The sequence below is a fragment of the Drosophila sulfurigaster genome, chromosome 3, assembly GCF_023558435.1.
Source record: "Drosophila sulfurigaster albostrigata strain 15112-1811.04 chromosome 3, ASM2355843v2, whole genome shotgun sequence".
Lineage (NCBI taxonomy): Eukaryota > Metazoa > Arthropoda > Insecta > Diptera > Drosophilidae > Drosophila > Drosophila sulfurigaster.
The window spans coordinates 48,621,587-48,643,044 of record NC_084883.1 but is presented as its reverse complement, the minus strand read 5'-3'; the positions used below and the strand labels follow the sequence as shown (position 1 = coordinate 48,643,044).

At 38.8% G+C, this 21,458-nt stretch overlaps 2 protein-coding genes across 2 annotated transcripts in view; one reads left to right on the top strand and one right to left on the bottom strand.

Annotated features, from left to right (window-relative positions):
* The window catches only part of LOC133843356 (uncharacterized), a 32,251-nt gene extending 11,266 nt beyond the window's left edge, over positions 1-20,985 (bottom strand). Inside the window, exon 1 of the mRNA XM_062276863.1 lies at positions 18,902-20,985. Coding sequence (XP_062132847.1) covers positions 18,902-20,359 — 1,458 coding nt within the window. The 5' untranslated portion in view covers positions 20,360-20,985. The remainder of the gene's footprint in view (positions 1-18,901) is intronic.
* The window catches only part of LOC133845185 (elongation factor-like GTPase 1), an 88,798-nt gene that overhangs the window by 14,914 nt on the left and 52,426 nt on the right, over positions 1-21,458 (top strand). The gene's annotated exons all lie outside the window — the stretch shown is intronic.

Genomic DNA, 21,458 nt, shown 5'->3' with positions numbered 1-21,458 from the left:
GCTTCTTTCTTTTTCTCTCTTTGGCCACTTTATGGCTCCTGACCGCGGGGCGTAATTAAAATGTTCAATAAATCGCCAGGTGATGATGCTGCTTGCTGCCAGGTTGCTCGTCAGGTTGATGGTTGCAGCAAAGCAGTTCATGCATCCGTTAGATACTCAGATGCTTAACGCCAAGTCACGCTGAGTTCAAAGGGCAAGACTATTTCCTGGAACACTGCAGCAGCCATAACTAGACACAATCACGAAGAGAGCAACAGTAATGCGATCTGCTTCAGTTGCTGTCGTTTCTGTTGTTGTTGTTGCTGTCGCTGTCGTTGGTGTTGCTGCTGCTGTCGTTGCTCTTGTTGCTCTTGTTGCTGTCGCTGTCTCTGCGCCTGCGTAACTGATATCCATCTTAAGCGGCGTTACATTTTTCCTTCGCTATACACATATTTATCTTATAGCCATTTTTTCTCATTTTTTTTGCACTCTGCGCATAACTTGTCAAACAACAAACAAAGCCGGATGGGCGAGCTCGCTAGTTTAGTTGGGCCAGACCAAACCCAAACGCAGCATGTTGCAGCTTTGGTCATCTCTCGACTTCAGTTGCTGCTGTAATACAAAGTGTAACGCGCTTCATAAAAACTCGCCCAGACTGAGATTGCATCAACCAAGTTCAAGGAGGAGGAGAAGGAGGAGGAGGCAGCTCCACAGCAATTACATTATTTTTACTTGCAGGCGGCTACAAAAATTGAATAATCCCAACTAGCGACATTCCAACGCTGGACTCGTGTTCATAATTGTCGCCAAGTTTGCCGCAGCAACAACAGCTCTTAATGTGTCAACTGCGAGTGGCAAGTGCAACATGTGGCAAGCAGGCAGAGGCAGGCAGCAACTGTTGCTAGACCAACGTTAATTTGTTCTAATTTGTTTCTAATGTCCGGCCACAATGAATGTCATTGCTGCGGTATTTTTGTGACTTGTCATAAGCTGTTGCCGCTGTTCGTGTTGGTCTCGGTGTTGTTGCTGCCACCGTTTGTTGCCACCAATGTTGCCGTGTTATTGCCGTGTTGACTTCAGCTTGGACTTTAACTTGGTTTCGTGTTTAATGCGCAGTGCCGTAATATTTTTCTTTATGCTTAGTACTTACATATTACTCGTTGTTACACGTATTGTTGCTGTTGCTGCTGTTGTTGTTGTTGCTCGCTCCGTTGTTGGCCGAGTTTATTGTTCTAGTTTAGCCTTCGGTTGTGTCTTTTCCCCCTCTCTCTCTCTTGCTTTATTAACAGTTCTTTCGGGTGCCCACTCTTTGCGTTTTTGGGTTTGTTGAACTTTTAATGAGTTTATATGGTCAGTATTATGTGATCTTTAACGAGCCTCCAAGCTTACTTCGACTTGCATTCGACTCAAGGCAACGACAACAACATCAACGGCATCGAATGCGTCTCCCTAATGATCAGATTTAACCATGAGGCACAACCCATATACCAAATGGTATTACAAGCCGTGATCATGGGCTCTTTAGGGCTTGTGGTTTTTTTTTTTACGATAATTATGAACATTTACTTAGAATTTATTTACTTTTTGTGAAGAGCGAAATTTCTTACTGAATTATAACGCAACAAGCATTATTGAAGCTTAGTTTAATGCGGAAATTTGTTGGGCTTATTATCATTAAATTCATTTTATATTTTATTAAATTTATGCTCATTATTAATCTATATTTAAAGCCATATTGAGAAATATAGAAGCATCGATAATAAGTGTTCTCTTACTAAATATCCATCACATTTCATTTGGCGATATTATAAGCTATGAACTCATTCTGATATCATAACTTTGATCTAACTCAAAGTATTCTTTAGTTGGACTTGTTTTTAATGATGGACATTACCCGGAAGTAGCTTTATCTGTGATTACTCTATCGGCAATGTTGAGTAACTGTTGCCTACAATTAATGAAATTAGATGCTCAGCGGAACTTCTAATGTCTGTCATCTTGATTGTACAAGAATTTAGGTTAAAAGTGCTTCACTAAATGTGCTAAACGCGATCGCTTAGTTAGATTATATGTTTATATCTAATTTGTGTTTACGTAGTCAGTATTAAAACGAGAACATGCTATTGTTATTATGTCATAGAAACTGTTTTGCATTTTAATCGACTATCGACACATACTATCGATAAAATGGTATTATCGCTTATTTGAAGATTTATATTAGTTTCTCAAAATGTTTGGAATATGCTACAATATAATTAAAATACACAGGTTTACTAAATCTTAAAGTTCAAATTCTATGATCACTTGATCTCCATTAGTTTGATTTGTTACAGTTTAAATTAAATATTGATTAATTAAAAGCTAATTTCGAATATGAAATGGAAATTCCAGACAATCTATTTTAGATATGTTGTTGCATGCTCTCAAGTAATTAAAGCTAAAGTATTATTATTATCAAAAGTTTTTTGATAAGCTATTCTGAGAAATCTATTTTAGATATATCGCAGCATACTCTAAAGTAATTAAAACTGAAGTATTATTATTATCAGAAGTATTTCCAGTTACTCCAGACTTTCGGGTAACTAAACTATCGATAAAATGCGACATTCCAAGCTTCTCTTAGATCTCTTGATTTCGATTAAATTTAATTGTTTTTACTGATCTTGAATATCATTAGTTTATAGTATATTTGAGAAACAATATTCGTGATATCTTATAGCATATTCCAAAATAATTGAAGTTCTTCAAATTACTTCAAACTATCGCTTAGTTGATTATCGACAATAACTATCACTTGATAAACCTTTCACAATCATTCAGCCATAAGCACGAAGCACACTCAAAGGCAACCACAAACTATCGATTAGAGTTTAGAGAGCACACTCGCAATAAACTACTCACTCCAATTGTTTGCCAAGTGGTCTACTTTCAGTTTGGACAGCCGACAATGGTGCTATTGATAGATGCTTAAGGTAACGCTACTGTCTGCCCGTCTCTGAGTCTCTAGCAGACTCACTTTCTATAGACCCATTCTGCAGTGGAGCGTCACAGTTATTTGCTCGTTAGACAAATTCACTTAAAATGAACAGAAAAACACACACACACACACACATAGGCCACTCAGCTGGTCGTTTACCCCGAACAAAAGGCGGACCCCAAAAAAAAAGAGACGTTAGAAAAAACCGCAAAACGGTCAAAATGTTTACATTTTGTTTTCAACGCTAATACGCACATGAAACTTAACGTAAACATTGTACTCACTCCTCCTCTTCAACCTCCTCGGTCTTTTGTTGTTATTGCTTTTTGGATATTTCTAAAGATTTCAAAGAGTTTAGAGCTTCAGCTCACGTACCGAGTTGTGGTCATATTATTATAGAAGTCTGGTCTTACCTGCGAATGGAAATAGAAATGGAAAGAAAGCGAAATTAGTTGCCAGAAGTTTAAGAGACGATAATCGCAACAAAATGTATTTTCAACAAATGGGTAATATGGATGAATGTTGTTTTCTGTCTGCCAATTCGCATTTAAATAAGCCATCAACTTTCTACAAGTTGCAAGCAGCAAGCAGCAAGCAACCAGGAGCATTACTGGCAATTTCAGGTCCATTACTTTTGATCTTGGTAGAGAAGCCGCTCGCAGTTTTCAATTAAAGTCAAATCCCCGCCTTTTCCCCTATTTCCCTGCCATTCCTCACTCAGATAAAATAATGTTGGCATTAATTTGCTGCGCCTAATTATTGCATTTGTTTTCGTTGTCTTTTGTGTGTGTCTCTCTCTGGCCATGGAATTGGAATTTCTTTTGGCATCTCTTAACTATGCATAGCATTATAACTTGTATTGTGTGCAGTTCTTCAGCGGAGCGAGGCCTTGAGGCCAACACTTTCTTCATTGGACTTTCTTTAGATTTATCTTTTTCATTTTTTCTATTTTTTTTCTTTTATACAGCTTTTGCAGCGACGCGACCCGCGGCATGCTTGTTTTCAATGCTTTTGTTTTGCAACTTGCCGCAACTTGGGTCGCTCTCGAGTTTTTCGCATAGCGCTTTTCCAACGACTCGAATGAAGAGTCGAAGAAAAATGTGCGTTAATTATGGGAGTGCCTACTGCTACTGCGGTGCCTTGGGTCTAATGTCTCTATATCATTGGGTTTTGCTCCAACTATTTAAACAGTTGCCGCGCATAAAAAAAAACACAACTCAACACCGTGTCTGTCGGCATTATAAAGTCGACAAGTTGACCTTTTTCTCGCTGTATTCCCAAAGGCTACTGCCATTAGAGATGGACACTTGTAAGCTTAATAACGATTTCAACAAGTTTAATAAACCAAATTAAAAACGTTTATTGCATTTAGTAGCCAGCAATTTGCAGAAAGAATAATTTTATGAGTTTACAATTAGTTTTGAATATAGAAAAAGCCAATTTATCAAAGAGAATGATTTCGTTACAAGTGTGAATAGATACTGAAAGATATTATATGAGCACGTTTAACATACATAGCTTTAACACTTCATTGTGTTCTATTAATAGAATTGATAAATTCAACATTAAATAATCAAATTTGATTTTATTTTATTTGAGGGTTAATTTATATGGCAAATTGCTTTTGCGCAAATTTTACTTTTAAAATTCTGTTTGGTTTTTAATTGCTTTAATTGATAATATGGTATATTTTGCACTCTGTGGTATATTTATGCATGCGGCATATTTAGGAATAATACCGAGAACACTCGACTGTAGTTTTCTTGCATTTTTTTTGTATTATTTTCGGTACATTAATTTGTTATATGCCATAATTAATACCGAGAACACTCGACAGTAGTTTTCTTGCATATTTTAGTGTTTTTCGGTATATTTATTTGGTATATTTTAAGAACATTACAGAGACCATTCGACTGTATATTCCTTTGGTATATTTTGAGAACATTACAGAGACCGACACACTTTGTAGCTTTCTCAATTATTTCATTTCTTTATGCTTTAATTATAATAATAAAAAAAACTTTTTCCGTTAAGATTTCTATATGTGTTGATCTATTGAAATATAGCTATAAGCATAATTTTTTTTTAAATTATTATTATTGCTTAAACTTTAAATAAACTTGACAATGGTTTATTTGAAATCAATTCCCAGTTTCATTATATTTCATTATTTCATGAATGAAGCATGAGCACAACAATTGATCCAACCCACAATGTAACAGCGATATGCATATCAATATGTAAATCAAGATCACTTGAGATGCATTTCACACTCTTTGTATTACTTTCACTAAACCACATTTGGTTGGCGTGTCACGCAGGCAGCAGCAGCAGTGGGAAGCAGGACACGAGGTTGTCTCTGGGTAGCAACACCTTGGAATGGATTTGAGCGACCCGGGCTGCAAAATAATCAAATCTGTGTGGTGCTTTGGAGTCGACGTAGTCGAATTCGTCACAGTCCTTTGTCTCAGTCGTGACCGCAGACTGTGGCGAATTTTCACAGTTCACAGATCCATTTGGGGAGGAGGAGATGGTGAAGTGAGAAGTTAAGTTACCTGCAATTTGCGACAAATTCTGTACACAAATTTCACTTGGCAATAACTAAGTTGGTCTGGCAGCCATTTGTGGGCATTTTGTACGGTTTGTAACCTCAATTTGCATTTCGGTTTTTGTTTTTGTTTTGTTTTGTTTTCTGCAGTCTCGACAAATATGGCCAAAGACAATTTTCGACTTGGTATCAAGCGAAAATGATGAGGAGGAGAAGAAGGAGATTGCGGAGGCAGTTGTCTAGAGATTGTGATTGCTATTGGCATTGGCATTGGCATTGGCATTGGGATTGTGGCGAAGCTCAACCGTTTTGATTGCTGCATGTAGAAATGATAGAAAACGGATAGTTGAGTTGAGGGTTAACAGTAAATCAATTGGCTGCAGAACGTATCTAAAAGATACAAAGACATGGCCAAGATACATCAGCATTTACAGCTATCAATCATAATTAAGTGTATGATAATCAACAATGGTCAGCATTATAGAGCTGCATCCCAGGGAGATAAAAAACACAGAGAGAGAGAGAGACAGAGAGAGGGAACCCGGAGTTGGACTCGGTCATTGTTCGTCTTCGTCTATTATTAGAGGTAATCATAAAGAGCCGCGTCTCTGGCACCGTTATGCAGGTTAGCATAACTCTATCTCCAGCTTCTCTCTGTCTCTCATTGTCTGAGACTTTGTAGTCGACCTCATCTCGTATGCAAACGCAGCAGGCCAGTCGCATTCCCGCACTTTGAGATACAAATACAGATGCGAATTGCTGTTGTTGCAGTTGCATCTATTGGTATGCCAACTGTTGCTGTTGCTGTTGCAAATTTAGCACGCTAAGCAGCGAGCTCAGCTCCACTGTTGCTGCTGCTTGTTGCAGCTTTCATTTTGAGACCAGGTGACAGCCAGCTATGAGTAGTTGTTGCCTCTGCAACAACAACAACAACAACAACTCGCTGCCACATTAATTTATTAGTTGCACTTGCAATTGCTCTCATGTTGCTGTTGCTGTTGCTGTGTAAAAGATACGCAAACATTGCGATACTTTTGCCTTCTCCTCGCTGCACACACACAAATACACACAAATACTTGTTGTCGCCTATCAAATTACGATTGCAACAGGGGCATGCCACATGCCCAGCGTCATTGAAATCTCTGGCATTCTGGTTGTTGCAAGAGTTGCGTAGAAATTGCCTTGTTAAATTGAAATGCAGTTTATGCGTGGCTCGTTGCTCGCTTATGATGAATTTGCATTGCCAATATGAATGCGCTGTCGTGATTAAGCTTACATGTGAACGTAATTAATCAACTTTTACATTAATGCAGCTGAAACTTTTACTAAGGGGAAAGCCAACGCAAGAAACTTTACTTCATGATCTAACATTAAGTTGTGTGGGATTTTAAAAGCAAAAATATCATAAAAATTATGCGATCTTAAGCTCAGCGAAAGCAATTGCAGTTACTATTTATTACTTCTTTTGTTTAATGGCAAGAACTAACAAAAATAAATCTGTATATGATGGTTGCTTGTCAGTTTTGGACATGATTTGGTCAAACTTTTAAGCTAACAAGAATTCATCACGATATGCATTTAACATTATTGCTGTCCAAACTTTTATTTATCCTTGAAGCTGTTTGCTTAACTGAATTTAACTGCCGAAAGTATTTTTACTATCTCCTGTTTACATTACAACTTAACTGCTGTTGCAAGTCGAAAGCAATCTATAAATATAAAATGGTGGAAGAAAAAGTTGGAAAAGTTTTAAACTAGAGAATTAGGCCACAATTTGGTGTAAAGCTTTTAAGTTGCCAAAACTAATGCAATTTCTTTTTAATCAGTTCGCAAATTAAAAAATTATTGCAATTTTTTTTACTTTTTAAATGCTTTTTGAAGTCTTAAAATTTTTTTAATTATGATATACAGAAATGTGATAATTATAACAAAAATGATTTTATTTAACAATTGTTTTTGGATTTTCATTCTTTAAATTCCACAATCATGATCTATAGAAATATTCTGTTTTTTATAGCAAATAAGATACAAAATTTAAGTGTTAGTCTTCAAGTTTCTTAATCATGAAAAATGGGTTATATTATACAAAAAAGGTTTAATCGAATTTTTTTGTAGTTGTTGTGTTATTTAAAAATTGGTTTGCTAACTTTAAAATATTCAAATATGAATTTTATATATAATCTATTTTATTTTTAAATTGTTTTCCATAATCATGATCTATGGAAATATACTACATAAAACAAAAAATTTTAATTTTTAAGTCTTTAAATTTTTTAATCGTGAAAAAATGGATTCTTCAAGGAACAATGTAATCGAATTTTATTGTAGTTTTAGACTTATTTTAAAAATGAGTGCAAATTTTAAAGACTTTAAATTTCTTTAGAAAAATCTAAAGAAATATACTGAATGGTATACCAAATAAGATACAAAATTTAAGTTTTCAAGTCTCGAAATTTCTTAGTCTTGAGAAACTGAACGGATACGAAAATTTAATCGAATTTTGCACATTTTAAAGACTTCAAATTTCTTAATCTAAAGAAATGTGCTGAATATTACACCAAATGAAAAAGTGTGAATTTTAAAGTCTTGAAATTTCTTAATCCTGAGAAATGGAATTATGCTGATAATTACACCAAAATAAGCTTCTCATTACTTTCCTGTCTAAGTCTAAGCTCATTAGCAGCGCAGCCTTGGCATTTTGTTAAATGTGTTCACTCTATTTTTATCACAATAACAAAGTGCGCATGAACCTGCATTGCTTTTTAGCAATTTTGTTGCGCCTGCCCATCATAGAAATAGTCGTCGTCGTCGTTGTTGTCGGTGCAGAAAATACGAGTACAATATCCAATGTGGATGTGGATGTGGATGTGGATGTGGATGCTACTACTATCTGTCCAGTGCAAAATTCGCTCATTAATTTTCGCGGTCTGCTCTGCACAGCGCAGCGTCTGACATTGATTGAAGATGCGGTCGTGTTATGGTTCCATGGGAACCACATAACTAATCCAAAGTCCTGCCGAGTGCCAGCTTCTAGCCAGCCTCGCATCTCTTGGTCTCTCTCTCATATGGATGATGATTAATAAAAATCGCCGGCAAAAAGCAAATTGGACAAGCGTCAAGCTTTCCATTTTCCATATGCAACCCCAGTGAACCCAATTAGTATTGTTTTTGTTGTGGTTGTTGTTGTGGTTGTTGCACAAATGACACATATATTGGCCACATCGAATGGATTTCCATTTCAATTGGCAACTGCCACGCCTACTGCACACGCTTTTAGCCCACACAAAACTTTTGCTTTTTATGGCCATGCAAGGCAATTGCCCAAAATATGATGGCGAATGATAAACTTCGATGACTTTATGATACTCGTTTTACGTTGCCAGGGAGGAGCTAGACTCCGCTTTCCGCTTTGTATTTTTCTTGCTTGCTTGCTTTATTGTATGCGGTTAGAAAGCGCATTTTTCTGCCTGGACTGGCTTCAAGTCTTGGCCATAATTGCCCAGCTTTGCCTGTGTACCCTTTTTGCACCATTTGCTGCTGTGGGTTTCATGCCACTTACCAGCAAGCGATGCGCCTGCTTCTTGCCCCAATGACTGTTGCAAGTTTTGCGGCTTTTGTCCATTTTGTGTTATGGACTGCGTTTCGTGCGCAATTTGTTATTTTAATGATTTCGATGGAATCTTCCCGCCCTGTGTGCTGCTTCCCTCTCTAGCACTTAATTGCGCGGGTGTTGTTGTTGTTGCTTCTGCTGCTGTTGCTGCTGCTGACTTCTGTATTTTTTTTTGGGGACTTGGCGAGAAAGTTGCGGCGTTGCATTCAAATGCAGCTTAACGGCGACGCCAAGTCAAAGCTAAAGTGTTTACACGCTTCTCTGATAATACCCACACTCACATAGAGACTTGAACACCAAACAAATCTGACAAATGGCCAAACAACAACTGCACAATGAGAACAACAACAGATCAGAGTAGAGTAGAGTAGAGCGGAGTAGAGACATGGCAATGCCTTACAAATTGCTGGCGACGTGCTGCACAGTAGTTGACAACATCAGCAACAACTAACAACAACAAACCAGCAGCAACAACAACCAGCAACTAGCAACCAGCAACAACAATGCTTAGCTTGGCTGTTGAGATTGTTGTCTGTTTGCCTGGCCACAATTCAAAGCTCTCTTCAAGTGGACCTAGTCTTCGGGCTGGCATTGTAATCATCGATATGCCGCATACTTGCCAAACCCCTATCCTCCCCTCTCAACCCCCTCTTTTGCATTGCTATATCAATATTTACCCATGCCATTAGGCTGACTGCCGATGCCGCAGTCGCTTGTAATATCCGTGTAATATGAATATAACAAAAGGTTTAAAGCTAAAGTTGTGTGTTGTGTTGGATAAGGGGAAGCTTCTGCCTACACTCGTCTAGTTTGGAGTGCATAACTTGTTTGTATTTATGCCAAGTGTTTGGACTCTTAGGGCCGTCGCTTTGTCTGCCCTGCTCTGCTCTCTGCTCTCTATTCTCTATTCTCTCTGCTCTCACAGATTTTCTTGCATGGAAATTGACACTTTTGCTGCTCGTTTGTCGTTGTTGTTGGCCATCGACACTTGGTGAAAAATTGTGTCAAGTTGTCAGCAACAGCAACAGGCGCAGCAGCAACATTGACAACGGCAGCAATCAGCTGTCAGTGTGTCAGTTGGATGGCCTAAAAACTGACCACACTTGCTGCAAGCTGAGTTGATGAAGTCGACTAAAGTCGATAATGCACTCGATATGTTGGCACAAATGAAAACGAAATTGGGCACAAACGAGTGAAATTTAGCATTCAGTTTTTTTTTTGAGGAGTCATCGATAATTATCGTGCGGCAAGAAAGTGATGAAGTTTGCCAAGTCTGATGATGAGTTTGAGAAATTGCTGTAGTCTAATTGCAGTTGATTTGAAGCGAAATTTGATTTTATGGGTTATCGATAATTATCGTTAATGATACTACAGATGATTTCGATAACCAGAACATTGAAATTTTACTCATCAACGATAATTGTTGATATATGAAAGAAGTGATGGATGAACAGAATGTAGAAATTTTTGGGGTATCGAAAGTTATCGATATACTTTAAGGTTATCGATAAAATGTATCTTGAAGAGTTTAAAAAGGATGATCCAGATGAAGTGATCCTTTTGATAAACAGAATATTCCATTTTTCATTTGCAGCTGAAAATGTTTTGGTATGTTCTCGATAATTATCGATATATACAAAAACCGATTACTTGTAATGTTTTAATTGCATCGCAAGTAACTCAAAAGAGTTCTCCATTACAATTGTCAAACCAAAAAACTTATAGATATTTAACCTTTCATTTGCAGTTAAGTTTCATGAATTCTTTTCGCGATAATTATCGATACCCATAACAAGTTATCAATATTGAAGTATAGATTTGCAGTCGAATTAGATTGTTTCCGATAAATATTGATGTGCAAAAAAATATCGTTAACAAGTGTTGTGTTGTCGATAATTATCGATATCCTCAATAAGTTATCGATAAAGCGTATATTCAAGTATTGAAATGTAGTTGAATTTGATCACTTATTTTCGATAAATATCGATATACAAAAATGTATCGATAACAATTATGTATTTACGCAAATGATCAAGAATATTTCAGAGAGCAGTAAACATTTTGCTGTTATCTATAATTGAGCTAATGCGCATTAATGAGTGGCTGTTATCGATTATTTAGCAGCATTATTTTAAGAATTAACCCCAGTGGCCCCTTTTAGCTAGCCAGCGCTGTGCTGCACAGCACAGTTCAGCACAGCAACTAATCCATTTTAATGTCTTGTCATAAAGATGGAGAATCAGACAGAAGAACAAGCAAAGGAATGAAAAGTATCTATGCATTTATGTAAGCTTTTGAGTCGTTTGTAACTGACTGCGATACACGTACAACACGTCGACGTTGTAGACGACTCCCGACTCCCGACTCCGACTCTGAGTCCGACTTCGACTCTATCTGTAGATGCAGCAAAATTATGCGCCCCGCCTCTGACATCAGCAAAACTTTGTGCATTTTAATGGGACGACAACGCTGTGTTGTTGCTTCTGCTTCTGCTTCTGCTGTTGCTGCTTGGCCAGGTGGAGGACATGAAATTACAATTTCCCATGCATTTTGCGAGGAAACAAAACATAAATAAGTTGCAAATAAAAGAGCAAATAAACACAAAACTCACAAAAAAAAAGGACGGGCAGCAACAATAACAAATTAGCAATTTAAATATGCAACAATAAGAGGCACAAGACTGCCGCAATTTGCCGCAAAGCAGATGTTATTTTGTTGTTTGCAACATTGTAGCAAAAGAGAATTGTGTCAAAGTGTGCCACGCCCACGGAACGGCACTTTCTATGCTCAGAGATTTACAACGCCTTTATTATCAGTCGCTCTTGAGTAAAAGTTGTTGCCACCGCTCGAAATTTGAAAACATTCCGATTCCGATTCCGATTTTTGCCATTTAAAATGCGATTTGTTGCAATATTTTTACAACGTTGATTGCTGCAACAGCAATTGTGATGACTGTCTTAAATGTGGCATGCCACACACTCTCCCATCTGTCTGAGATTTGAGGAAAGTTTGATAGATGCATATCTTTTCAATGGCCAACGTTAATTGCAGACGGCGCATAGAAATTGCTGTATTAAGATTGCCCCGAGGCCAAATCTATGGGTCAAAACGCAACACAACACAAAAAAAGGCCAACTTCACATTTTCCGTTGAACTCTAAAATTGTGGAGATGCTCCGTCGTCTTCGTCGTGGTTTCGTGGCTCATCGCATAATTTTTGGTTTAGAAAGTACAATAAATTTATAGACCATAAACGCGATTCTGGAATAGCGGCATAGCTCACTCCGACGAGAGCTTTATAAATAATTTATCAATTTGATTCTTATTTATTTTTACCCGAGCGCAGCAATTGAATTAGCCATAGCCAACAACAGCTACAACAATAACAATGGCAAACAGAGATTGGCAACAACAAAGCGAATTGTGATTTAAATGCAATTGGTTTGTTGTTTTTTTTGTATGTATTGCAGCTATTTGCAGTTGTTTGTGTGAGTTTTGTGCTCTATGCACAATTACACGACCTAGAAACCCAAAGCAGCAGAAAAAACAAAGCGAGAAGAAAGCCAAAGACTTTAATACTAAAACTTAAACTCGGAAAATCAAATTCAAAGTCAAAGTCAAAGACAAAGACAAAGACAAAAGGATGAGAGTTTTGGAGAGCAACACAAAATGCAAATACTTTTGGCCTGAGACATTTACAATTAGTTTGTTGCTGTGAGATCTTAATTTGGTCGTGAACTTGATCGTGGCTAGTTGTGTCAGTTTTGATGTAGTTTGTTTTTCCGTTTCTTACGTTTCTTGCCCCACAGTTGCAACTCTCACCATTTAATGGAAAGTGCGACCCAAAGGCCTCTCTCATTAGAGCATCAAAGTCGATCTCTGGCGCACGATGCCCAAAATGCAAATTAAAGGGACGACGCAGTATGAGTTTGAGTAGTAGCCAAGTCATTGCCACAAATGAATTGGTAACACACTGCAATACACAATACACAATACACAATCTGATGATCGTTGAGTGTAGAGCAAAGCAGTCAACAGTCATCAAAGCTCTAAGAGCTCTGAGCAGCATTTTGGCCTATAATTGCTCTTCGGCGAGTTTCACTTTTCATTTTCGCAGCATTTCAACCTTTACGCTAATGAGCTGTCTTCTCTCTGTTTTATATCAAATAAATTACTGTGATTAAAGTTAGTTCTTGGAGCTTGATTAGTTTGCTTGTTTAATTGCGAGTAAAAGTTTTTTGGGTTTTTTTCTGTTTGCTGTTTGCTGTTTTCATAAATCAACGCAGAATGTGAAATGTGGAAATGCAAAAAAGACAAAAAAAAACCCTTTCCCAAAATGTTAGAAAGCCCACAACACAACAACACAAATATCAAGATACCACGAAGACAGTCTACTGTCTAACGTGCAGCTTTCTTCTTCTGTGTCTGTGTGTCTGTAGTAATGCATTGTTCGATTTTTCCTAATCATATGGAATAACGTCTGGCTTAGAAATCAACTCCAACTCCGACTCCGACTCTAAGTCTCGGTGTCTTTCTCTTGGCCCTGTCGCTGCTTTCTGCTTGAATGCTTTCATTTGCATTCGCTTGCAGCTTCCGCTAAGCACTTCAAGTACTGCTCTGCCCTCTTAGCTCTTTCCTTTGGTATTGTAATTGCTTTGGCTTCGATTAATCGTTCGATTTTGGATTTTTGAGGCCGATAACAGTTTTGCTCTTCACCTTTGACCCAGTGCTGCTAATGTTTCAACTCATTTCATGGTCAGCGTTGATTTATGGCCAATTTTTGTTTGGTCATTTCTCTTTACACGCTTATAAACTATCAACTTGCCACCTGCCACAAAATGCTGCCTGTCAATCAAACGACAGTGGCAGCTGCATCGGTTTACAGTTTTCACACTTGTTCCGGGAATTTGGTTTAAGCCATAAGCTTAACAAATTCGACGACTTCTTGTGCGCACAATTTTTCTTTTTATGATTTGTTGAAATTACATTAACTGCAATTCACTTTTGTTGGCCGTTGTTGTTGTTTTTCTCTTCGTTTCTTTTATTTTTACCCATTTGCTGCAGGCTATTATTATCTGCTCTATGCCTTGTAAAATTGTTGGTGTCATTGTTACCATGAGGCACGCGGCAAAAGCCACACACTGTTCGCTTGGGGGGGCTGGGACATTGAATAAGGTAGTGAAAAAGCAGTGAAACTTCTTTTGTCTTTCGTTTTTCATTTTTTTTTTGTTTTTGTTTTTTGCCTCTGAGCTGAAAGCAATGCAAATGCAAAAGCCATAATTAATTGCCAGCTCCATGAAACCGTTTGGGGGCGTGGTCATCCAGAGGTCTTTTTGAGTTTTTGAGCTGGCTTTGGGTCTGAGTTGTTGGGGTCTGGCGCATGCCCAGCGACAGCGAGATTTTCTTCTTCTGGGGTATTGAAAAAAAGCGTTGAAGAGAAGAGTATTATAAACAGACGGAACTTCACTATAAAGTCGCATGATTATGCGAAGCTATTGAATTCTTTAGAGCTACACGATTTCTATAGTTTTCTTAATACCTTTTGCTTTACAAATTTATTTAAAGTTGTGCTTCTGATATGGGGCACGTGTGTATTTACTTTTATTATAATAATTCCCTAGGTATTTGTTTGGGTTTTATAGCGTATAATGCGAATTATAAAGGAAAAGTTTTCAATACTAGTATTTTTACTTCTTTTCAACAGTAAAACTAAAAATATTTGCTGTTTACATTTTATTCAGATCTGTGTGGAATAATTTCTTATAAACGGCTTTTGATTCATTGATGTTTAAGTATCTTTTGCCTCTTTTCAACAACAAATCTAAAAATATCTTCAAAATATGTTACTTTCATTGTTGTTTGAATATTTTTTTTTTGCTGCTTTTTAACAACAAAACTAAAAATATCTTCAAAGTCTGTTAATTTCATTGTTATTGAAGTATTTTTTGCTTCTTTTCAACAATCGAATTAAAATTATATTTAAATATTTCTTGCTATAAAATTTTTATTTTTGTTTTTATTATTTATTTTGATCAGTGTGGAATAATTTCTTATAAACGGCTTTCGATTTATAGATGTTTAAATATATTTAGCTTCTTGTCTTTTCTCTTATTTGAATAATGTAAAAAACAAAACTGAAATTATCTTGAAAAATCTCTTAGTTGCTTATATAAGTTTTATTTTTAGACAATGTGAAGTAATTATTATCAAACTGTTTTGAATTCATTAATATTCATGTGATACAAATTAATGTTTAACTGAGAAAACCTTTTTAATCTCGACTACAGGGCACTTTGTCAGTCGCATACGCTTAGCTCGGTTTTTCAATCTTTCAGTGGTGTTGTTTTTTTGATGTTGTTGTTAAGCTGCCCACTAATTAATTGAGTTGAGAGCGTGAAAAAGTCGCATGTTGCTCATGTTGTGTTGCATCATTCGGAGAAAGAGAAGCAGCAGCAGCAACAGTCTAACTGCAACTCATGCCACAACGCCATGACCTAGCCATTGTGTGGCATGAGGTATGTAAATGCAGTTAACGGTGCCTCAACTCAACTCAACACAGCTCAGCTCAGCTCATTATTATGACCATTATTAATATTATCAAAGAGGCTGCCCCCGATTGGCTTTGACTTTGAGTTCGAGTTCGAGTTAAGAAGAATCTTTATTGTACCTAGATCAAAGTTGTATTGTGACGCATCGAGTTTATTTATGATAGTTGTCTTGATTTGTGTGCCATTAGCGCCTTTTGATCTAAAAGAGGTTCTTAGTTTTCGGTCTACTCTGAACTGATCTTTTTTTGGGGGCTTAGAAAGCGTATAAATGAAATGCGAGCGAAAGTTGTTTCTTTCTTTCATTTCATATTATTATTTCTATGCAAATTAAGATCTTTCACAAAATGCGCTTTTTTTTGTTTGTTTTTTGTTAGTGTGTCGCAATGTCGGAACAATTATAACTTAGTTTTTTGTGTGTGTTCCCTGGCAAAAATATTTAAACAATGTGTTAATTACAGCGTGGTCAGCCCACAGACAAAAAAACTGTACAACAAATCTGTGCTTAATCGTTAATTTATGATATTTCTGTAGCGGTAAACACCGCAGATGGACAGAGAGCAATCAGTTGGCAGTTGGAAGATGGCAGCTGAGTTACCGCTTGGTTGATCATTCAACAATCAGAATGTTTCACGGGTAGCTCATAAAGTTCTTTAATGTGTTTTTGCTGTCGACAAGAATCATTGATTACGAGTAGAACATTAAAATTAATGCGACCTTCAGTGAGCGAGTGAGACTTGTGGTTGAAGCATTGTACGGTTGAACGGCACTGATTGATCAATCAAACGCATGACTTCAAATTTTACTATGCTTTTTATTGTGCTATGCATTGATCAATAAGAATATGAAATAAGTATTAAAAAACTACTGCTGAGGAGAAGCTTCCTTTAATTAGTTTTATTGCTCAATCAATCAATCGAATGATTGATGAATTGATTGCAGTAAATATGTTGTTAAAAGTGTATGGCAAAAAATAGTACATTCCATGATTTACATGTAGTGATTAACTGTATCTATTAAGCTTTATGCATGTTTGGAAAAGGCTCAATCAGTTCTCTTATGATTGATCAGTCAAGCAAGTTACACAGTTATAGTTTATTATTAGTATAATCTCTAAAATAATTCAAATTAATGCGATTTTGAAATGAATGATGAGTTATATAAGCAGTAGATGCTTTTGCATTACGGCATTTGATTGATTAATCAATCAAATAAGTGAGTCGCTCAACTGGCATTGATTCTATCCAGATTTGTTTGAAAATAATTAACGTTGAATCTATTATGATTACTATATCCCTGAAGAAAACTCAATAAATAGTGTTCTAAGTTAATTGATAAGTCAAGCAACATAGACAGTTAGACAGAAAGTAAGTTCTTAAGTTGTTCAAGTCAGTTATTAGAATAATCTCTAAAAAATTGAAATTAATGCGATTTGAGTTATGTGAGCAGAAGATGCAATTGCATTTGCCACATTTCATTGGTCAATCAAGCTCTAATAAGTGAGTAGTAACTTAACTGGTTGTGATTTTTCACAGGTTTGTGTGAGAACAATTAACGTTTGCATTAGAGACAAAGCTGAATCTTTTAAGGTTAATGCATTTTTCAAAAAGTTCAATCAGTAACAGTGTTCCGTGTTGATTGATCAGTCAAGTAAATTACAGTGTTATTGCTAGTTATTAGAATAATCTTACACAAATTCAAATTAATGCGATTTTAAAAAGAATGATGAGTTCTGTTAGCGGGAGTTGCAATTGCTTGTGCCGCAATTTGATTGATCAATCAAGCAAATAAGTGAGCCACATTCAAGTCGTAATGATTCTACCCAGGTTTGGGTTAAAACAATTAACGATTGCATTAGAGACGCAACCGTTGGTCCGTTGGCCTATTTAGGTGTGGATGCCACAACGTATGTGACTATCAAATCAATTAGGCTTGGACGGAGCGGAGGCATGGCAGGGGGCGTGTCTTGGGGTGCTGTACATGTGTGTGTGTGTGTGTAGGGTCCAATAATCCGTAGCCTTAACTAACGCATTTTCTATCGTTATTTTTCATTCTCATTGCAGGTAAGTTCATTGCTGATTGTCAACCTGTTGCTGCCGCGGATTATGTGTTTGTGTGTCACGTAGCGACGTGCAACTGCCGCAGTCGACGTGCAACTCGCTCAACCTGTCGATTGACTGATATAGCCAACGAGGAGTAGAGCTATGTTATGTTCGTACGTTCGTTCGTTCGTTTTGGTTCCCAGCTATGGCCAATTGGCAATTGGCAATCGCCTAGCCATAAATTATGTCGTCGTCTCGTTGCCAGGTTTCAGCTACAGCTACAACTTCAGCTTTAGCTTCAGCTGGAGTCGCCACCGTCGCCGTCATCCTCATCATGCGAGTCCATGTTGTTAACCAAGGCTCACATCAAAATTTATAGGTCAGTAGTGGCAACAAATTGCAATTGTTTCTTTTTTTTTTCTTCATCTTTCGTTTTTTGATTTTTCTGTGTGTGTTTGTGTGTGTGTGGAGCATAGCTATTGATGGAATGTGAGAAGCTGCCCTCAGACAACAACAACAGCAACAACTGCAACAGCAACTGCGACTGCAACTTCGACTTCAACTGGGATCTTGACATGTCTTTGGCTTGTCTTTTGTTTCTTTTTTTTTCGGTTAGGCCAAAATTGACCCACTCTCTCAAAACGAGCAACTGTTGCTGATGTTGTTGCTGTGGTTGTTGTTGCCAACTTATGACAATCGATTTGCAATGGAAAGCCAGCCCCGAGGCGCTCCATTTATAACAAGTGGTCGACCTGGACGACAAGCATGTTGCAAGTCGCAAGTTGCTACAAAGTTAGTTGCTAGTTGCTGGTTGCTGGTTGCCTGTCTAGCTGTCCCCCTTCGCTGGATAACTTTATACTGCAGTCGAATCGCGAATGCACTTTTTGTCTGCCTTCTTATTGTTTGTTGTTGTCCGTTTTGTTGACTATTGTTGCTGTTGCTATTGGTTGTCGTCGTCGTTGCTGTTGCTGTCGCTGTCAGTTGCGCTTTGGTCGCCGCTTGTTGCCGCTTTTAAAGAGTCAACTTGTTGTACCAATAATTCTGCATTTGACATTCAACTTGGGTTGCCCCTTCTCCCCCCCCTTTCAAAACGGTTTCTTCACCCGCTGTTGGCATTGTCTCTATTTTTTTTTGGTTAAAGTCATCGCTAATTAAGCGGAAAATGTCAGCAGAAAGAAAGGCAATTGCTTTGGTCTCTTACCTTATTATCCTTGTTGTTGCTGTTGCCATTACCGTTGCCGATGTTGCTGCTGCTGCCACCGTTGGCGGCAAGCTTTTGTTGATAGTACTCCTCGCGCGCATGCGTATTGAGGCTGTCAATAAGCGCCGAGGCATTCACATGACCATCATAGACTATCGATTCCGATGGGTTGCTGTTGCTATTCGTATAACTGCTGGCGGCGGGTGTTGCTGCTGCTGCTGCTGCTGCCACGGAGGCGGCTGCTGCTGCTGCTGCAGGTATGTTGGCTTGAGGCGTGCGTGTGTAAAGCTGTTCCAGCGGCAATGCTGGCGCCTGAGAGTTGGCTGTTGTCATTGTTGCTGGTTGCTGCGTGTTGCCAGCGGCTGTTACCTTCTGCTGCTGTTGCTGCTGTTGCTGCTGTTTGGTTGTCTGCTTCTGCGCATAGTTGTTGCTGTTAGTGCCCTGCTTCTGCTTGATGGTTGTCGCTGTTTGAGAAGGTGGCTTTGAGGCCGCTGCTGCATTGGCTGCCGCTGCACTCACGCTGCTGGGCCGTTGTCCTTGACGCTTCAGCGCTGCTGTCACCTTATGACCGAAAGGACGCTTCGTCGGACGCAATTTCAGCTTGCCCATGGTGGTCAGCGTGCGTTGATTGCCCGCACTTTGTGTTGTGCTGGTGCTGGGATCCGCATCGGCTGCTGTGATGGCAGCAATGTTGTTGTTCGAACGTGCGGCCACAAATTGATCATCGGCATCGGTGGCATCGGTCAGTGAATCGTTGCTGGTTGTCGACTCTTCTTCGCTGGCATCGCTTGCTGTCTCCTGGCTGCTCTCAGCGAGCGTGGTCAAAGCGGGCACTGTTGTTTCCCCAGCATCGATGGCATCTGTTGTCGTAGGGAATTCACGCATTAAAGTTGTCTGAGCCGTGACTTCAGCCTGGAGAGCAGCCTGTTCGTTCATTGTGTTCTGCAGCTCCAGCAACGTGGTCTCATCCAGCAACAGCGTGGGATCGGTTTCCGTTTCGGTGTAGCCCGTCGTTGGCAGCGTGCTCTGCTCGAGTTCCTCCGTGGACAGTTGTTGAGTGGATGAACTGCCGCTGCTGCTGCGTGCCGAGGTTGCCTCCTGTTGTATCAACTGCTGTTCCTCGATGTCGAGTGTCTCCTTCAACCTTGCCACACGCTCCACAATGCGCGCCAGCATATCCTTCTGTGGCTCCGGCAAGTTCTTTGTGTCCAGCTCCAACAGACGATCGTACTTCTTCATGTTGCGCTTCACAGTCTCGATGTCAGCGCGTGTCTTGGCCGCAGGTGGCGTCAGCGTGGGATTCGGACTGGGGGACTCCATGAAATGAGTGCGCGCCCGTCGATTGCTGTAACCAACGAGCTCAATGACGCCCGGATATTCAGCGGAACACAAGCTCGAGCAGAGGGTGGCGACGAATAGAAGCGCCAGGGCGCAGCTGCAGGCAGCACTTAGCGCCATGTTGGGGATGCGGAACGGGAATCCGAAAAGTAGAAGAAAGACACACACACACACTTGGGTGGTCAACAACAACCCGGGGAACTGGTAACTGCAATTGCAAAAAACTAGAAATGGATGTGGCACTCGCGACTCGTTTCTTTAGCCAGTTTCTATTATGATTATAATTTATTTCTTATTCTTTTTTCCGTTTTTTATATTTTTGGCCAACGCATTCGTCGTATTTCGCGTATTAGTGTCAACTAACTGTAACTGTTTGTTCGAAGCCTCTTCAAGCTTTTGCACGACCGAAGCACACGTCCACTACGAAGTTCTTCTTTAGATCGCAGACGAAAGATCTGCCAAAGTCAAGTCCAACTCCAAGTCCAAGTCGAACTGCAACTGGCAAAAGGAGCAGGCAACTAGTCTGAGACTTTTTTTCTTTTTGTATTTTGGCCACTTTTCAAATAGCACTTGTATTTTCTTTTTCTTTTACTTTTTTGTTTTGTCGCTTTACTCTCTCACACTCGCTCTATCTTTTTCACACTCTTGCGCTGTCTCTTTTTTTGTTGTAAGTTTGTAAGTTTTGTTGTTCGCGCTCCGATCGCAGTTGCGTTGTCTTCTAACGTCTTGGTACAAATGTTTCCAGCCGCGTTGCGGCAGCGTCTTTTAAAAATTTTCAACCGGAAAACGCTGCCACCGTCGACTTCGACGTCGCCGTCGCTGTAGCTGTTGACTTTGACTTTGGCGTCGCAGTCGACGCGGCCTTTGCAGACTTTTCTCCCAGCGCGTCGCAGAGACCGGTTTGCAGTTTGTTGCCACAAGCTCACACAAAGCGAAAGATACATTTTAACAGTTGCATATATCCAAGGCAGAACAATTGAACACAGACACCAGAAGAAGAAAAGAGTGCCATAGAATTTCGTATAACAATCTTTATTTATTAACAACAACCATAAATCTTTAGATTTTCATACGCAAAATGTGGAACAAACTCTCAATTCAAATCGAAATAGAAGCTTGAATTCAAAGCTGCTTAAGCGACAGTTAACAGCGCACTGTTAAGCATCAAACATGTTGCATCGAACATGTTCGAAGACTGCAAAATGCAATTCGAATGTGT